General features: G+C 41.3%; 1 protein-coding gene across 1 annotated transcript in view; it reads right to left on the reverse strand.

The window, feature by feature from the left end:
- Positions 1-18,791, reverse strand: part of FGD4 (FYVE, RhoGEF and PH domain containing 4) — a 234,412-nt gene extending 215,621 nt beyond the window's left edge. The window contains exon 1 of the mRNA XM_065939562.1: positions 18,225-18,791. Coding sequence (XP_065795634.1) covers positions 18,225-18,501 — 277 coding nt within the window. The 5' untranslated portion in view covers positions 18,502-18,791. The remainder of the gene's footprint in view (positions 1-18,224) is intronic.
- Between the last annotated feature and the right edge of the window lie 1,958 nt (positions 18,792-20,749).

Genomic DNA, 20,749 nt, shown 5'->3' on the forward strand with positions numbered 1-20,749 from the left:
CACAGTTTTAAAAGATACTCTATTTCCAAACCATTTCTATGAAGCAAGTAAGAATTTAATGTTTTCTAAGATGTGAAGAAACGGTTCAAGAACACATTCCTACCTGCCATAACAGAGAGCAATAAAATTGTGAAAAATAATCTTCACAGTAACAAAAGGTATATACCTGCTATATACACACACACACACACACACACACACATATATATATGGTATCTAGGATAACAGAGTGAAATAATGTGTGATAGCAGGACTGTGTACCTAGAAAAGATACTTCACTTTAGCTGAAAATGAATAGGTACTGGTCAGATAGAAAATATCCAAAAGGGTAATGGGGAATTCATAAGACATGTTAATGTAATTTCTCTTTGAAAGAGGTTAGAAGCAAATAAAGCTGGGCTTCCCTGGTGGCTCAGTGGTAAAGAATCTACGTGCCAATGTAGGAGACATGGGTTCAACCCCTGGTACTTCTTAACCCAAACAACAGCTTATTCCCTGGAGAAGGAAATCACAACCCACTCCAGTATTCTTATCTGGGAAATCCATGGACAGAGGAGCCTGGAAGACTACAGACCATGTGGACACAAAAGACTCAGACAAAACATAGCAACTTAACAACAATAACAACAACAAAGGCATATGTGAATATGAAACCTGTTGACTCTACACCACATTCCCTCCACAAGTGAAAGTGATCAATGCAAAAACAATGCCCAGTTGTAGCTGTGACTGGTGATGGAAGTAAAGTCCAATGCTGTAAAGAACAATATTGCATAGGAACCTGGAATGCTAGGGCCGTGAATCAAGGTAAATTGGAACTGGTCAAACAGGAGATGACAAGAGTGAATATCGACATTTTAGCAATCAGTGAACTAAAATGGACCAGAATGGGCAAATATAATTCAGATGACCACTATATCTACTACTGTGGACAACAATCCCTTAAAAGAAATGGAGTAGTCCTTATAGTCAACCAAAGAGTATGAAATGCAGTACTTGACTGCAATAGCAAAAACAACAGAGTGATCTCTATTCGTTTCCAAGGCAAACCATTCAACATCACAGCAATCCAAGTCTATGTATGCCCCAACCACTAATGCCGAAGAACCTAAAGTTGAACAGTTCTATGATGACCTACAAGACTTTCTAGAACTAACACCAAAAAAGATGTCCTTTTCATCAGAGGGGACTGGAATGTAAAAGTAGGAAGTCAAGAGATACTTGGACTAACAGGCAAGTTTGACCTTGGAGTACAAAATGAAGCAGAGCAAAGGCTAATAGAATTTTTCCAAAGAAAACACACTGGTCATAGCAAACATCCTCTTCCAACAACACAAGAGACAACTCTACACATGGACATCACCAGGTGGTCAATATGGAAACCAAACTGATTATATTTTTGCAGCCAAAGATGGAGAAGCGCTATACAGTGAGCAAAAACAAGACCAGGAGCTGATTGTGGCTCAGATCATGAATTCCTTATTGCAAAATTCAGACTTAAATTGAACAAAGTAGGGAAAACCAGGACACCATTCAAGTATGACCTAAATCAAATCCCTTACGATTATACAGTGGAAGGGACAAATAGATTCAAGGAATTAGATCTGATGATAGACAGAGTGCCTGAAGAACTATGGACAGATGTTCGTACACTGTACAGGAGACAATGATCAAAACCATCCCTAAGAAAAAGAAATGCAAAAAGGCAAAATGGTTGTCTGAGGAGGCCTTACAAATAGCCAAGAAAAGAAAAGAAAAGTGAAAGGCAAGGAGAAAAGGAAAGATATACCCATCTGAGGGCAGAGTTCCAAGGAATAGCAAGGAGAGATAAGAAAGACTTCCTCAGAGCTCAATGCAAAGAAATAAAGAAAAACAATAGAAAGAAAAGACTAGAGATCTCTTCAAGAAAATCAGAGATACCAAGGGAACATTTCATGCAAAATGGCACAATAAACGACAGAAACAGTTTGGATATAAGAAGCAGAAGATATTAAGAAGAGGTGGCAAGAATACACAGAACAACTATACAAAAAACATATATGGCCTAGATAACCACAATGGTGTGATCATGCACCTAGAGCCAGACATCCTGGAATGCGAAGTCAAGTGTGCCTTGGGAAGCATCACTACAAATAAAGCTAGTGGAGGTGATGGAATACCAGTTAAGCTATATGAAATCCTAAAAGATGATGCTATGAAGTGCTGCACTCAATATGCCAGCAAATTTGGAAAACTCAGCGGTGGTCACAGGACTGGAACAGGTCAGTTTTCATTCCAATCCCAAAGAAAGGCAATGCTAAAGAATGTTCAAACTACCACACTATTACACTCATCTCATATGCTAGCAAAGTAATGCTCAAAATTCTACAAGCTAGGCTTCAACAGTATGTGAACTGAGAGCCTCCAGATGTTCAAGCTGGATTCAGAAAAGGCAGAGAAACCAGAGATCAAATTGCCAATATCCATTGGATCATAGAAAAAGCAAGAGAATTCCAGAAGAACATCTACTTCTGCTTCACTGACTACACCAAAGTCTTTGACTGTGTGGATCACAACAAACTGAAAAATTCTTAAAGAAATTGGAATACCAGACTGCTTTATCTGCCTTCTGAAAATCTGTATGCAGGTCAAGAAGTAACAGAACCAGACATGGAACAATGGACTGGTTCCAAATTGGGAAAGAGCACATGAAAGCTGTATATTGTCACACTGCATAGTTAACTGATATCCAGAGTATATCATGCGAAATGCCGGACTGGGTGAACAGATGCTGGAATCAAGATTGCTGGGAGAAATATCAATAACCTCAGATACGCAGATGACACCACCCTTATGACAGAATGTGAAGAGGAAATAAGAGCCTCTTTTTTAAAGTGATGGTGGAGAGTTAAAAAGCTGGCTTAAAACTCAACACTGAAAAAATGAAGATCATGGCATCTGGTCCCATCACTTCATGGCAAATAGATGGGGAAACAATGGAAACAGTGACAGACTTTATTTTGGGGGGCTCCAAAATCACTGCAGATGGTGACTGCAGCCATGAAACTAAAAGATGCTTGCTCCTTGGAAGAAAGGCTATGACCAACCTAGACAGCATATTAAAAAGCAGAGACATTACTTTTCCAACAAACGTCCATCTAGTCAAAGCTTGGTTTTTCCAGTGGTCATGTATGGATGTGAGAGCTGGACCGTAAAGAAAGCTGAGCACCAAAGAACTGATGCTTTTGAACTGTGGTATTGGAGTAGACTCTTGAAATTCCCTTGGACAGCAAGGAGATCAAACCAATCAATCGTAAAGGAACTCAGTCCTGAATATTCATGGGAAGGACTGATGTTGAAACTGAAGCTCCAATACTGTGGCCACCTGATGTTAAAAACTGACTCACTGGAAAAACCCTGATGCTGGGAAAGACTATGGACAGAAGGAGAAGGGTATGACATAGGATGAGATGGTTGGATGGCATCACCGACTCGATAGCCATGAGTTTGAGAAAGCTCTGGGAGTTGATGATGGACAGGGAAGCCTGGCATGCTGCATGCAGTCCATGGGCTCAGAGTCAGACAAAACTGAGCGACTGAACTGAACTGATTCTACTCATTTAAATACCATGGCTATTTGACCCAGAGGGATGGGATGGGGAGGAAGGTGGGAGCGGGGTTCAGGATGGGGAACACATGTAAATCCATGGCTGATTCATGTCAATGTATGGCAAAAAAAGCTACAATATTGTAAAATAATTAGCCTCCAACTAATAAAAATAAATGAAAAAAATTAAAAATATATAAATAAATAAATACCATGGGTATCTGTCTAGAAATTTTGCTACATTAGTTTTATCAGACATCTTCAAAAGGACTGGGCCAACTCCAATACACGCACCACACACATACATACAAAATACATACACATAATTGATTGCTACCATTTACTGCATAGTGACTATGGAAAAGCACCAAACTTTATAAGCATCACTTCATTTAATCTTTCACAGCCACATGAAATAAATATTCTTTCATTATCCCAATTTTATAAAGGAATGGCCTGAGGGAGGTTACACAACCCACTGAAAGCTGTAAGAGGCAGAGGCAGTATTTAACCTAAGGCCCAGTCTGATTCTCTCGTGGCTCACTGGTATAGAACTGCCTCTCAATTCAGGAAACTGGGTTTGATCCCTGGGTCAGGAAGATACCCTAGAGAAGGAAATGGCAACCCACTCCAGTATTCTTGCCCAGGAAATTCCATACAGAGGAGCCTGGCAGGTTAAAGTCCATGGGGTCACAAAAGACTGAGACATGACTTAATGACTAAATGCCATATGCCAGTCTGATTACTGAACCAGATGTTTCAACCATTTTACATCAGTTTCAAGAAAGTCAGAACAGAAATTTCCATCAGTCACCATAATATTTGATTTTTTAAATCTTGTCCATATTCCATGATTTATACATGTGTGCATGAAATTCAGTCAAAACATCATATCTTGCCTCATCATACTGTGCATATTTTTGAATTAGAATAAAGTTGAACTTTGTTCACAAGTTTATAATTTTAAATGTTAATATCTATTGATACAAATGTTTAAAGTAGTTTCCATCTTCCTGGCATAAAGAACTGAGAAGGTAATTAAGTTAATTACACCCATGAAAAAAACCAGAGTGGGCTCAGAAGCAAAAATATACTACTTTACAGGAAGGAAGTGACCTTCCTAAAGAAGACAGTATGATTAAAGCTTTCTTTTTGAAAAGGTCAGACTATTTCAAAGGAGCTAAGAAATTTACTTAGCCTACACATTTAAAATTATTTTCATGTGCATGAGTTTCCCCATAGAGAGAGGGAATGAAACTACTTAAATATTCCAGTTGTAAAGAGTTATTTATATTCAAATTGTTACTGTTCACCTGAGCCGAATTTTTTAGTTATAGGACAACCAACTTTTCTGTGGCTAAGGAACATCTAATGCAAACTAATAGCACAAAATATATTACTGTGGTTTAAGGTTCTCTTCATCTTATAAGTATAGTCAGAAAGTCAGAGAACATAGCATTAACTAAAAGAGCTGAAAAGGAACAGAATGTGTGCAGAACATTACAAAACCAAGGGAAAAGGCTTAGCTTGTTATATAGTTGAGGTTAAATTACAATAAGAAGGTCAATTCCTTTGCTTTACCAAAGAATTTTTTCATGCACCCCACCCTCAACCCATGATAGAGATTTCCAAAGATGTAACCTGTCTCAAAGAAACAATTAATAGTACTGCAACTTCAACAGCTATAATTAGAAAATACTTTGTTACATAAAACAGATAGTTCTGAAAGTTATATAGTTAATGCACTTTTAAGTTGAATCATCTCTCAAAATTATCAAGGAAACTTACTTAAAGGAATGCTATGTTGGAAAAATAAAGAAACTGAGCTAAAAAATCGAGATAAGATAGTGATAAATCTTGTGTATTAACTAGATATTTACATATTGGCCATAAAATATGCACTTTGAATTTTTTTTAATTCAGTAACTCTACTTTTTAAATTCAATAACTCTACTTTTAGAGAAACCTCCATACTCTTTTCCATTAGTGGCTATACCAATTTACACTCCCACCAACAGTTTAGGAGGGTTCCTTTTCTCCACACCCTTTCCAGCATAAAACACGTACTTTGAAAGGTAGCACTCAACATGGATTTCATTCACTTACTCAGTTAGAATTTCACAAACACCTAACATGAAACAGACTTCTACTGAGTGTTGGGTAAACAGCAGGGAACAAGACAAGTACGGCTACTGCTCTCATGATGCTAATGCAGTTTCATCTTCAAGTCAAAATAATTCAACAAATTACAAGACTGATAAAAGTTTCTCTGTATACACAGCTCAACTTGACGAACTGAAGCCTCATGCCAACTCCTCTCTCTCCCTTACTCTTAACTTAGTTTAAGCCCATGCCTGACTCCACCTGTTCCCATTAAAGCATCAGTCCATGCTGTCTCCGGAGAAGGCAATGGCAACCCACTCCAGTACTCTTGCCTGGAAATTCCCATGGATGGAGGAGCCTGGAGGGCTGCAGTCCATAGGGTTGTGAAGAGTTGGACACAACTGAAGTGACTTAGCAGCAGCAGCATGCTGTCTCAGTTGCTATGGCTGCTGGCGCTTTGGTGCAAAGGGCCCAGACCTGGCACTCGACCCCTAAGATGTGTCAAACGCTTACCTTAACCCTAAATATGAACAATCACCACCTCCTTCCCTGTCTCACAGACCAGCCACTGAGAACAAGTCCTCAGGCCCAGGCTTGGTAGTTTTCACAGAGTATCCTGATTGCTCCCTGCCTCTGGAAAAGAGAACACAACAGAAAAAGTCCCCTGCTCTTCCCCAAATTATCACAACATTGTTAATCAGCTATACTCCAATATAAAACAAAAAGCTTAAACAATAAATAAATAAAGCACAAATGTCGGGGGAAAAAACCATGCTCTCATAGAATTTACTGTATATTGGGATGGGGATGGAAGGACACAAAAAGATTTTAAAAAATAAAGAGTTAATGGTAAGTGTTGTAGAGAAAAAGAAAACAAGTAAAAAAGAAAGAAAGAAAGAAAGAAAACAAGTAAAGGAGTACTTCAAGGCTGTATATTGTCACCCTGCTTATTTAACTTATATGCAGAGTACATCATGTGAAATGCCAGGCCGGAGGAAGCACAGCTGGAATCAAGATTGCTGGGAGAAATAACAATAACCTCAGATATGAAGATGTCACCACCTTTATGGCAGAACATGAAGAGGAACTAAAGAGACTCTTGATGAAACTGAAAGAGGAGAGTGAAAAGGCTGGCTTAAAACTCAGTATTCAAAAAATGAAGATCATGGCATCTGGTTCCATCACTTCATGGCAAATAGATGGCAAAACAATGGAAACTGTGACAGACTTCATTTTCTTGGGTTCCAAAATCACTGCAGATGGTGACTGCAGCCATGAAATTAAAATACGTTTGCTCCTTGGAAGAAAAGCTATGACCAACCTAGAGAGCATACTAAAAAGCAGAGACATTACTTTGCTGACAAAGGTCCATCTAGTCAAAGCTTGGTTTTTCCAGTAGTCATGTATGGATGTGAGAGCTGGACCGTAAAGAAAGCTGAGCACCGAAGAACTGATGCTTTTGAACTGTGGTACTGGAGAAGATGCGATAAGAGTCCCTTGAACAGCAAGGAGATCCAACCAGTCAATCCTAAAGGAAATCAGTCCTGAATATTCATCGGAAGGACTGGTGCTGAAGTTGAAATTCCAATACTTTGGACACCTGATGTGAAGAACTGACTCATTGGAAAAGACCCTGATGCTGGGAAAGATTGAAGGCAGGAGGAGCAGGGGATAACAGAGGATGACATGGTTGGATGGGGATGGCAACACCGACTCGATGGGTATGAGTTTGAACAAGCTCCAGCAGTTGGTGATAGACAGGGAAGCCTGGCGTGCTGCAGTCCGTGGGGTCGCAAAGAGTCAGACACAACTGAGCAACTGAACTGATCTGAAAGGAGTAGAGGAGTGGGCCTTCCACTTTTAAATATAGGGACCAGGGAATGGCCTCAATGAGAAGGTGTATTTAAGTAAAAATGTGAAGTAGATGAATTCAATACATTTTAAACACTGAAAGTAAGATTTCAACTGACTGAAGTTTCCTGTTAGTCAAGACTTTTAGGTCTACAATAAAAAGTTGTTTTATTTAACATAAGAACAAAGGGAAAATATTAAAAGAAAAAATTAATAAAGGAAAATTATTCTTTTTTAACCTATTTTGAGAGTGGCAGTTTCTGAATAAAGGAAAATAAGCAGACATAAACTACTAATCTTTTCTCAATGTCCAAATGTCTATTTTCTGAATGAAACACTATAGCATTTGAAGGAACTAACTGTAAGGAACTAGCTTTGAGACCCAAACTAAGGAGTGAGAATAAAAATCCCTTTTCCAGATGAAAAAATATAAACTGTAGTGACCCAGGAATTTATGCCAGAAATGAACAATTAACAAAGACATGCAGGAATGACTGTTCTGAAATATGGCATTTAGTGCATCAGTTATAGATGGAAGTTTATAGAAATGAACCACCATCAAGACCATGGGGAAGAGAAGCACTGGCCCCATCCCTGCCAGCTGGCTCATTAGAGGCCTTCAGACATTGTTTGATGACAGCTGCCACTGAAGGTGGCGGTTATGTGAATATCTTTTAATTTTCTATTTACTTTTTCTACCTCCCCAATGCCCACAATGTGGTTAAGGCAAATCCCCCAGGTTAACAAAAATATACAAGTCAGTCATTCAGTTCCAAAACTCAGAAATGGGCATTAATTCTCCATGAAAATGAGCTTATACTGGGCACCACGCTGACTTCAGAACAATGACTGCCATCATTGGCAGTTTCCTCCCTGCTTCCTCCTGAATCCTTCTCTTCCCTTCTTTTCACAGTTTTCATAACCAGTGGCCTGAGTTTACTGCTTTCTGTAAAAGGACAATAAGGGCCTCTAATTAGCACCCTAGTCAGTTCCCCAGTTCTTCTATGGGAGACAGCCTCTCTCAGTATAACTACTCACATCCAAGTTTTTATTATACCAAGATATTTAAAGAGTGAAAAGAGCTATGCGTAATTTTCTTAATTAAAAAAACTAAAGTGGTTTGCCAACACATACCAACAGGATCATGGTATTGATATATTAATACCACATACATACACCTGTACATGTATATTGTATTGATATGTATTATGTTAAGATATACATTCTATATTATTCTATACATTCTATTATACAGCCACTCATTATAGCCCTTTTAAATGGGGTAAAAGAGGAGAAATGCAGTTTTGCCTCTTTTTTGCAGAACACCTCAAATTTAACAGAATTCTTGAAAATTAACACTATTTACATAATTTCAAAATTCGGTATGTAACCATCACCTTGCTAATGAGATGTAAGAAAAAGCAGTGGGGCCTGAATTAGGTAAGTATTCCCATGAGGTCTGGTTGTACAGCAAAGACCAGAAAGCTATGCTTTGTTTCCATCTTCAGAATTGTTTCTAAGATTGTTTCTCCTTTTCCTTGATATGTCTTTTTTTCCCCTTCCTCATCCACTATAGTTGACCAGAGTTGCCCTTTTTAAGACTCCAGATAAACTGGATAAAAATATCAGAAACAGTGTCTTTCCCATTACTAAAGATCAATAATTAGTATTCTTATATTTAGAGATATTAAAAAACTGGCAATAAGAAATTTATGGAGGTAGGAAAGTACAGTGGTAGAGCTGGAGTTTAATCTCGGCTCCCTAATAGTGAGAAATAACAAGCAAAGACAAAAAAGGCTGCTCAAGGAGAGGACACCAGGAACTGGAAATGACAGATGTAATGAAACTATTGACAACTTAACAAAGCATTCTGAGGCCTTTTAGTGGAGGAGCAACCCAGGGCCTACAAACTCAGTACAAACTCTTGCGCCAAGACATATCACAGTATCAGAAAGGATGCCAGGAATAACCAGAACTGTTACACTAAAAGGGACATCTAGTCCATGAAACCTCAAAGAGAACAAAGTATACTATTCCCATGCCTTTCCTAATGATACACTCCTGCACAAAATCAGTACATATTCTTGATAAAAGAGTACATGAATGGTGTAGATACAGAAGGACAGCTAAGATCACTGACAGAATATTTTAGTGTGTAAGCTGGGATTACTAGTCAGAAAAGGTTACATCTGACATTCTGTCTATGCTACAGGCACCAAGGCATCCTGCCTCTCTTTGAATATTTTCATAGGGAATTCACGACCATCAAAGGAAATCAATTTCGTATTCTGTCAGCATTGTCAGAAAATTCGTATGTTGAAGCAAGATATGATGCGCTGCTTTGGGGTTCTTCTGTTGACACAATATTTACTGAGCCCTTGAGTGGACTTTGAGGAGCAATGGCAATGAATGACTCAATTCAGGGACTGGTGGGGCAGGCACAGGAAATACAAGGAGAAATTTAGTCAAGAAGTTGAGGTGGCTAGCAGGAATGAATTCAGAAGGATTTTTTTTCTAGGAGGGCAGAAGAAAAATACCCAGGAAAAGGGGAAAACTGGGTCTTACTCTGATGGGCTCTTTGCCACCCCATGGTGTGTACCCTGCCAGGTTCCTCCATCCATGGGATTTTCCAGGCAAGAATACTGGAGTGGGTTCCATTTCCTTCTCCAGATCTTCCCAACACAGGGATTCAACCCGGGTCTCCCTCATTGAAGGCAGACTCTTTACTGTCTGAGCCACCAGGGAAGCCCTGGGGCCAAGCTCAATAAATCTTTAATCCAATCTTCTGTTGATGGGTGGGACTGTGTTCCCTCCCTGCAATTTGGCCTCAGTATGACAGAGGTAATGGCAACCTCCTTCAGAAGGACTTATGCCAGGCCTGTTGTATTCAGTGCCCTTGAACCCACGGCAGGTCAGTGTCGACCCACGCCTACACTAGAGACTCCTGGACACTCACAGGCAAGTTTGGCTTAGTCTCTTGTGGGGTTACTGCTCCTTTCTTCTGGGTCCTGATGCACACAAGGTTCTGTTTCTGATCTCCAAGAGTCTGCTTCCCCAGTCCTGTGGAAGTTCTGTGATCAAATCCTACTGGCCCTCAAAGTCAAATTCTCCAGAGGGTCTCAGTCCCTTTGCCAGATCACCAGATTGGGAAATCTCTTGTGGGCCCTAGAACTTTCGCAACAGTGCAAGAACTTCTTTGGTATAACTGTTTGCCAGTTTGTGGGTTGTCTGCTCAGTGGCTCTACGCTGGGGCTCACACGCCATGCCTCCCAGGTCTGTTGCAGTGAGAGCCCCATCCCTGCCACAGGCCACTGCTGACCTGTACCTCAGCAGGAGACGCTCAAACACTCAAAGGCAGGTCTGCTTCAGTCTCGTGGGGCCCCCGGGTCCTGGAGTGCGCAAGGCTTTGTTTGAGCACTCAGAGCATCTCTGGCGGGCATGGGGTTTTGGTTCTAAACGTGATTTCGGCCCTCCTACTGTCTTTTTGGGGCTTCCCCTTTGTCCTTGGATGTGGGGTATCTTTTTTTTGGTGGGATCCAACATTCTCCTGTCAATGGTTATTCAATGGTTAGCTGCAATTTTAGAGTTACCATAGGAGAAGAGGAAGTGCACGTCCTTCTACCCTGCCACTTGGAAAACTCAGCAGTGGCCACAGGACTGGAAAAGGTCAGTTTTCATTCCAATCCCAAAGAAAGGCAATGCCAAAGAATGTTCAAACTACCACACAACTGCACTCATCTCACACTCTAGCAAAATAATGCTCAAAATTCTCCAAGATAGGCTTCAACAGTATGTGAACCGAGAAACTCTAGATGTTCAACCTGGATTTAGAAAAGCTTTAAAAAAGGATTTTAAAAAGGCAGATATCAAATTGCCAATATCCACTGGATCACAGAAAAAGCAAGAGAGCTACAGAAAAACATTTACTTCTGCTTCATTGACTATGCTAAAGCCTTTGACTGTGTGGATCACAACAAGCTGTGGAAAATTCTTCAAGAGATGGAAATACCAGACCACCTTACCTGCCTCCTGAGAAATCTGTATGCAGGTCAAGAAGCAACAGTTAGAAATGGACATGGAACAATGGACTGGTTCCAAATAGTGAAAGAACATCAAGGCTGTATATTGTCACCCTGCTTGTTTAACTTATATGCAGAGTACATCATGCGAAATACTGGGCTGGATGAAGCACAAGCTGGAGTCAAGATTGCCAGAAGAAATATCAATAACTTCAGATATGCATATGACACCACCTTTATGGCAGAAAGCGAAGAGGAATTAAAGAGCTTTTTGATGAAAGTGAAAGAGGAGAGTGAAAAGGCTGGTTTAAAACTCAACGCTTTAAAAACGAAGATCATGGCATTCAGCATCATGTCACTTCATGACAAATAGAAGGGAAAAAGTAGAAACAGTGAGAGACTTTATTTTTTTGGGCTCCAAAATCACTGCAGATGGTGATTGCAGCTATGAAATTAAGATGCTTGCTCCCTGGAAGAAAAGTTATGACAAACCTAGAAACCATATTAAAAAACAGAGACATCACTTCACTGATAAAGGTCCATACAGTCAAAGCTATATGGTTTTTCCAGTAGTCATGTATGGATGTGAGAGATGGACAATAAAGAAGGCTGAGCACCAAAGAATTGATGCTTTCAAACTTTGGTGCTGGAGAAGACTCTTGAGAGTCCCTTGGACAGCAAGGAGATCAAACCAGTCAATCCTAAAGGAATTCAACCTTGAACATTCACTGGAAGGACTGATGCTGAAGCTGAAGCACCAATACTTTGGCCGCCTGATGAGAAGAGCGGACTCACTGGAAAAGACCTTGATGCTGGAAAGATTGAGGGTAAGAAGAGAAGAGGTGGCAGAGGATAAGATGGCTGGATAGCATCATGGACTTAATGGACAGGAGTTTGAGCAAACTCCGGGAGAGGGTGAAGGAAAGGGAAGCCTGGCATGTTGCACTTCATCAGGTCGCAAAGAGGTGGACTGGACTTAGCAAATGAATAAGAACAAAGGGGAGCAGAGGGCTAAGCAGGAAGTGGATAAAGAGGGTGGGAAGATAGGTGCCTAGAAGAGCTTACATTTTGGGCAAGCAGCATTTCTGCAAGCAGAAAGGTGACTATGAATTAAAATTCTCTCAACATTCCTAGGTTCACAAGTTTACGTGGCTACTCACTGAAAGACGACTGACTACTCTTAAAAGTGCTCTTGGCCTTCCAAGAAATAAGAAAACTCTTCCTGGTTTCTGCTCCTCTGAAGGACTTTTCTTATTTCAAAGTCAATCTTAAGCAGCTTCTAAGAATAACTGATAAGATCACCATTGCCACTTTATTATAAATTTTTAGATAGTTTGCTTAGATCACTGTTTCAAATATAATACGCATTCATTATTGTTACAAACAACATTAACCCTAACGTATGTGAAACACAGTACTTGCACTGCACTTTGCCTCCAAAGCCCTGAGAAACCTTAAGAACTAGTATTATAAGCATGTGAGTACTGGAATCAGAGAGACCTGGTTCATTCTCTCTCAGAAGGTTAGACTGGTTGTAAAACACTGAAACTTGATTTTCCCTTTCCCCTAAAATGATAATACCACCTATCTTGCAGTGCTGTCATAAGAATAAGTAAAACACAAACAGTCCTGGTTCACAACCAGCAATCAATAAAAACAAGTACTCTTACAGTTTTGTTTAGTCCCTAAGTCATGTTCAACTCTTTTGCGATGCCATGGACTGTAGCCTGCCAGGCTCTTCTGCCCATGGGATTTTTCTAGGCAAGAATACTGGAGTGGGTTGCCATTTCCTTCTTCAGGGGACCTGTCTGACCCAGGGATAGAACCTGTGTCTCCTGCATTGAAGGCAGATTCTTTACTGCTGAGCCACCAGAGAAGGCTACAATTACTCTTACTGCTATAACCTGAATCTTCATCCCTCCTTCTCCAACAAAGGTAAAAGTCAGTCCTCAAAAAGTGCACAGGATATTGGAGTATGTGTTGAAAAAACACGCCTGGGTTGGGAAGATGCCCTGGAGAAGGAAACAGGTTACCCACTCCAGTATTCTGGCCTGGAGAAATCCATGGACTCTATAGTCCATGGGGTTGCAAAGAGTCGGACACGACTGAGGCACTTTCACTTTCAGGAAAAATCTGCCTTCCATCCTAACAAGGGTGAGAACTGGGAAAAGGAAATCTACTTCTAGGAAGTCTGCACATCAAATTGTATGGAAAGCCCTTGACCCACAATGGACCCAGATGTTGAATAAATTACAACAGATATACTTTTAAATGCATTGCTGAAATCATAAGAAAACAAAGGAGATTCCTAAGGACAAGAGTAAAAACGAAGAAAAAAAACAATAAACCTAAACCTAGGTGATAGAACCTAGAGCCCAGGAACTTCCGCTCTGGTAGGATAGGACATGGGTCTTGAGCTTGTAAAACTGAAAGGAACTGAACCTGGAACCCACAACGAAGGAGTTACTGTAACAACCTTGGAAAAAGAATGGCCTAGGGCTTCCCTGATAGCTCAGCTGGTAAAGAATCCGCCTGCAATGCAGGAGACCCCGGTTCGATTCTGGAGTTGGGAAGATCCCCTGGAGAAGGGATAGGCTTCCCACTCCAGTATTCTTGGGCTTCCCTGGTGGCTCAGCTGGTAAAGAATCTGCCCGCAATGCGGGAGACCTGGCGTCGATCCCTGGGTTGGGAAGATTCCCCGGAGAAGGGAACAGGCTACACACTCCATTATTCCGGCCATGATAGTCCATGGGGTCGCCAAGAGTCAGGCAAGACTGAGCCACTTTCACTTTCAGGAAAAATCTGCCTTCCATCCAAGAGAAGTCTGTAAACCTACACCAAACCTAAGTGGAAAAATTAATGACAACAATGCTGATCTTCCCTCAGCAAACCTGAGCTAAATTTACACATTCTTCAAGTCTGAGAAATGCTTGGCTAATCAAAGTGGCCATGGTTGGAAGCAGAAGCAAATATATTTTCTACAGAAAATCATCTTCAATAAAGATTCTTCAAGATTCTCATAAAGCTAAGGAATAACTGAGGAGATAAGCTACCTTCAATGATATTCAATAGATAAACTCTCCCTCAGCCCCAAAGGCTTTGGATATTCAGACTATGGAAAAGAAAAAAGGGAAAACAGAAAAAAAGCTGGACCAAAAACAAAAACACATGCACACACACAAAATAAGAAAATTTTCATTCTACTGTGTGCATAAAATATACCTTTAAATATATGTTTTTACCATAATGGAATTACATGCTTTATGTGAAGTGTGGTAAGAGCACTGCCTTTAATGCCAGGCACACATGAATTTGAAACTAGCTAAACAAGTACTAGTTTAAGATTCCAAGCAAGTTTACTAAAACTTTCTGGGTTTTTATTTCTTTAGCTGGAAAATGAGCATAATACTCCCTATCTACTAAAATTGTTGTGAAATAAATTCGCACACATACATACTTATATGTGTATCACAAACCACAGTTCTTAGTATAGAAAATGCACTCAATAAATGGCATGAACATCACAGGAGAAGGATTTTCATTCATCTGAAGTAGTTACAGTGTCTCTTATGTGCCAGTCCCAGCGCCAGACTTTGGGAAACAGATGGATAATGACTCCTTTTTATGTGCTGTATTGCTAGTTTTGTGTCAGACATTCATCAGTATAAGCTTACTTTATCCTTCCCACAATCTTATAAAGTTCTATTATCTCCACTGTCCAGATGAAGAAACTGAGAAATTAAGTAACTTGATTCAGTTCATACAACTGGCAGTGTAAGGACTTGAAATCAGGCGCTATACAACCCCAAAGCCTATATCTTAATTACCTCACCTGGATGAGGACATTCTCATTCAGATATAAATGGAAGATGCAGTCGGTAGACTGTCTTCTGTCTTTTTCTTTTTTAGGAAAAAGCAGAGGACTCTAAAAATAATGGCTTTCGCAATCATAGAATATAACACAAGATCATTAAACTGAATTCTCTACATTCTTGACCTTTCAGTTTTTGTTCCTTCTTCAACAAAGAAAGTAACATTTCAATTATGAGTAACATCTACTACATATGCAATGGGAATAAATGTTGTAGTTTTCATTTATAAATACTTTTCTAGGTACTACAGAGTAAACTGGCATTTCTTGGAAATTTAAACGTGGTTTACTTTTTGATGAGGGGAGGATCTTACTTATATAATGATAACAGATAAACTTAATAAGGAGGAAGATAAGACTCAAAAAAGGAAGCAATTTCTAAAATGTTTTCATCCCACCAAACTGAATAGTTTCAGACTACTTTGCAAAACATTAGATCACTCTCCAACAGATACTATAGATTACACTATGGTAAGGACAAACAATTATTCCATACGGTAATTAATTTTCAACCTTGAAAATAACGGCAACAAAAACTTTTGAGTTCTTTAAACAACACTGAGACAACCTAACAGATCTAGAAAAGTTATTGCAGGTTCTCCACCTCAATTTTTTTAAAAAAGTGTTCTGGATTTTCTCCTAAGGAAAAAATAGAATAGAAAAGAAGAAAGGACTCTTCTAAAGGCACAGCTGCCTTGTAGAAATGATTTACAGACTGCTCACTCCTACTTTTAGGAGAGAAATTCAACTTCCGTTCACCGACTCAGAGCTTGAAACTAAGCATGTGATTTTAAGTAACAGTAATTTTAAGTACTAAAAAGCAGAGGCATTACTTTACCAACAAACGTCCGTCTAGTCAAGGGTATGGTTTTTCCAGTGGTCATGTATGGTCATGTTTTTCCAGTGGTCACAGAGTTGGACTGTGAAGAAAGCTGAGCACCGAAAAATTGATGCTTTTCAACTGTGGTGTTGGAGAACTCTTGAGAGTCCCTTGGACTGCAGGGAGATCCAACCAGTCCATCCTAAAGGAGATCAGTCCTGGGTGTTCATTGGAAGGATTGATACTGAAGCTAAAACTCCAGTACTTTGGCCACCTCATGCGAAAAGTTGACTCACTGGAAAAGACCCTGATGCCGGGAGGAATTGGGCGCAGGAGGATAAGGGGACGACAGAAGATGAGATGGCTGGATGGCATCACCGACTCGATGGACATGAGTTTGAGTCAACTCGGAGTTGGTGATGGACAGGGAGGCCTGACGTGCTGCGATTCATGGGGTTGCAAGGAGTCAGACATGACTGAGCGACTGAACTGAACTGAACTGATTTTTAAGTAATAATGATGTAAAGAAACTGGATCCCTTTACCCTCAAACTGAAAACTGCTGATGATTAAGAAATCAAGTAACTCAAACAATTTAAAAATTGATAAATAGTAACTCCAAAACAAAGTAATGAATTTTCACTTAAAATGGAAGAAAATCCTCTTCTATTCATTTTAGAGTGACTCACACCTAAATCTGGAAGAGATTTTAGAGATTATTTCACCAGTCTTCACTTTGAAGATAAGGAAATTGAGAGCTAAAGCACTGTGATTCAATTACCAATCCCCTGGAGAAGGGAAAGGCTACCCACTCCAGTATTGTGGCCTGGAGAATTCCAGGGACTGCATATGTATAGTCCATGGGGTCGCTCGCAGAGTCGGACACGACTGAGCGACTTTCACTTATATATATATTTTCTCACATCATTATTTCTTCCCTTATCTAACGTAGCTATAAATTTGTAAGTCATCATCCATCATGTTTTTCCGCCCTGTGAATACTACAGCTTCAGGACAAGGACAGAGAAAAATTTTTAAGTTTCAATACTTCACATTTAATCCATCATAACAGCTTTGCTTAATAAGAATAAAGTGAGTGTAAGTGAATAAAAGAATTATTTCCACTACTCAAATAAGGTTTCTGTCTCATAACTGGTCTATATACAAGCCATCTCTGGTTTTTCACAGGAGCACAAAACGGGGGGCAGGGATTTTAAAGAAAAGTTTCGCAATTCAAGAGAAAAATCCCTGGCGTGTCCTACATAGCTTCAAGCCTGCCTAGGGAGAACAGAATGCCTTTAAAGAAAGAAGGAGAAAAATTGTGGGCTGGAATAGGTCAGTCTGAGGATTTCTTCCATTGACTAAGAGTCAATGAGAATTCAGAATTCAAATACCACATTGCTGATCATCTTAATTTAACAACACAAAAACACAATAAAATTCAGTTTCTTGATAGTAAGAATATGTTTCCTTCTGAGAGACCTGCAGTTTTTCAGACTCAAGCGTCTTTTTCAAAAGGGAAAACTAGAGCACTCAGGATTGCTGGTCCGAAGTCACTCAAACACGTCTGCCGGACCAGGGTGGATCTAGCCTGCCGCATTCATTGTATTAATTCTTCACAACGTCTGCCCGAAGCAATTTAGCGAAAAAAACTTAAACCTCAGCCTGTAGAAAACAGGTCTTATTAATTCCTAACCAAACGGTTTTGTTTGTTTTTTAAAGTTATCCTTTACTTCCGGAATTCCCTGGTGAGTGACCTCCAGGACAGGTAGTTCGGCGCCAGGCGCGCCCCCACCTAGGCCCTTTGGGGGAAGGGACACAATTAGCTAAGTGGCTGGGCGGACCGGCGCGGGCCCCCGGGAAGGTCTCGGCGCCGGCTCCCAAGGCTGCTGCGGACCCGACGCACCTGCCGGGCAAAGGCGGTCCCTCACCTGCGACAACGCCCCCGCGCACCCTTACCTCCCGAGACGCTTACCTGGGGCGTCTGCCGAGGCCTGGCCCCTGGACGTGGCCGACTCGGCCCAAGCCAGGTGCGACGACGGCCGACTCCAGGGTCGGGGGGTCCCGAGCGGCAGGTAGGAGGGGTTGGACTTCCGCCGAATCGCCACCCGCCTGAAGTTATAGTCGCCCTCGCCGCTCATCTGACCGCTTTCGTTCGCGGCTCGGCACCCGCTCCCGCCCTCATCCGGCCGCGAGCGCGCGCTCGGCGGGCACCTGAGGGGCGACCTGACCCAGGGGGGCGTCGCTTGCATGACACGCTCGGTGCGACTCGACAGGGGCAACTTCTGCGTCGAGTCGTCTGCAAGTGTCTCCGCGTCCCTTCCTCCCAGGACGCGCAAGGCCGCGCCGAGAGTTTGGCTCCGACTCCCTGTGCGGCAGCCGCCACGCCCGAGTCTCTGCGGCTAGCGCTCTCACCTGACGCCGCCGCTAGAGCGGCGGGTTCTGGCTACCGCCACCCCCCTCCTCTCTGGACCAATCACCGGCAGATCCCCCAGAGCGCCGAGAGCTCGGCCTGTGGGCGCCACTGCCGCTGCCGCCTCCTCGTCTCTCCCGGGCAGCAGCCCAGGACGCGCGGTGCCGCCGGGAGCGTCCCGGGCAGCTCCGCCCCTCCCTCTCCCCCTCCCCCCTCCCCCCTCCCGCTTCCTTCTCCCCTCCCCCGCCACCGGCCGACTGGAGCCAACGGGGCGCTCACCTGCCGACGCAGACCTGGAGGGCTCCGAAGGTCAGCCGCGCTCAGCGGTGGGGCACACGCACTGGGCTCCGGAGGAAAGAAGAGATCGTGACAGCTACTCTGAACTCTGTACAGGGCCTGCCATCCTCGCAGACGCGTAACACAAGGGTCACACGTGTGTCTCAAGACGCTCCTGAGCCCTTGATAATGATCTTACTTATGTTGTAGAGCTACCCAGTGAGGTAAGTATTTCAGATAAGGAAACCGAGATGCGGAACTTATGCTGGGTCACTTGGTACTGCAGAGCTAGGATGCTTACCTGAGGCTCTGCCGCAAAGTCTGGCCTTATCTCAGTCAACCAAAAAATCTTGCCGGGAGCATCGAGACAGAGAAAGGTGAAAAGGTGCGTGAATGTAAAAGAAAAGAAGGCGCTGACGATCCACAGGTTTCCTGAACAGCATCAGCCTCTCCATCACCACAAACACTTTTGGGGCTTCGTTAGTAATGCCCTTTAATTTGTCAAGTCATTTTTTAGAAGCTTCAGCTAAATAGCAAATTGAAATTTTTTTCGTTGGTTTGCTTACCTGCATTTTAGAATTCATTAATAATGAAGAGGCTGAGTTACAAAACCACAGAGATAGGAGGTGAAAGAGCAGCGTTCCAAGTATCCCAGCTGAAGCAGAAAGAATTCCCCAGCCATCACTACCACCTTGGAAGTCACCCCACATTTTTTTCAGATGGGCCTTCACCCAGGTAACATCTCTTCCATCTCCCCGATGTATGTCCCATAACCCAGTCCTCCTCAAGAAACCTTTCAGGAAGCAGTTCAACTGTCTTAGTCTCCTTGGCCATTACTCCAATAAATGTACCTTTTAGAAGAAACTACATGCATAGTTTTTAATGCATCCATTCAGACCTTGTTAAAAGGAGCTTTTGCTCCCTTTGGATTTATTATCCTTGTATCACTGTATTGTAACTGTTGTTACTCCTTCTCTGTAATTGTGTTATCTACTACACTATATGATATCAGAAATGATTTAAACAAATGCTTTCAAATATAAATAATGAAAGAGGTTTTACCTCCGTATGCATAAGTTAACTGTAACTTAAATGCAGGTTTTTAAACATAATTTATTTGGTTCAATAAAAAGGCAATGTGGAGTGGGAGCAAAAAAAAAGAAGGTGGTGTTGCAATCAATAATACCATACTAGCAACCTACTTCAGAGTGACCTATTTTTAAGTGAGAAGATGAGGGCAATCTTCTCTTTTAGAGAACTGGCTACTGATGAAAAGTACCCCCCAACTGCCTCCCTGTTACTATTCAGTATCGGTGCTTACTCTTTCTGTGGAGAACTGCAATAAACATACCGATATGGGGCAAAAAGATCTTATCAGACGTATGTAAGGCAGCAGTTTAATGCTTCCTCATTTGGATATTTTGACTTGTTTATATTATACATATGTCTATTTCTTGGCTCAAGTCGTTCACATTACTTAAGATAATATTAGTTCACAACAGTGGATGTCATATTTTCAGGCATTCATACATCATCTGACATTTCCTCTAGATGTTATGATGCTTATTATTTTCTGATAGAAACCATTTCTAAAGAACTTTGCATTTGATGACTACATTTTTGCAACATTAAAGAAATAGGTCAATATAACTTTACTTGATCTCAAGTTGTAGGCTAGAATAGAACAAAATTTTTGAAAATAATTATAAATGATGATATAGTCCCGATGTACTATTTTATTTGCTTATATAGCCAACAGAAAATTCGATAGCAATTCATTACCACATATTGAAAGAGAACTGTGCTGGGTC

Source organism: Muntiacus reevesi, chromosome 1 (assembly GCF_963930625.1).
Source record: "Muntiacus reevesi chromosome 1, mMunRee1.1, whole genome shotgun sequence".
NCBI lineage: Eukaryota > Metazoa > Chordata > Mammalia > Artiodactyla > Cervidae > Muntiacus > Muntiacus reevesi.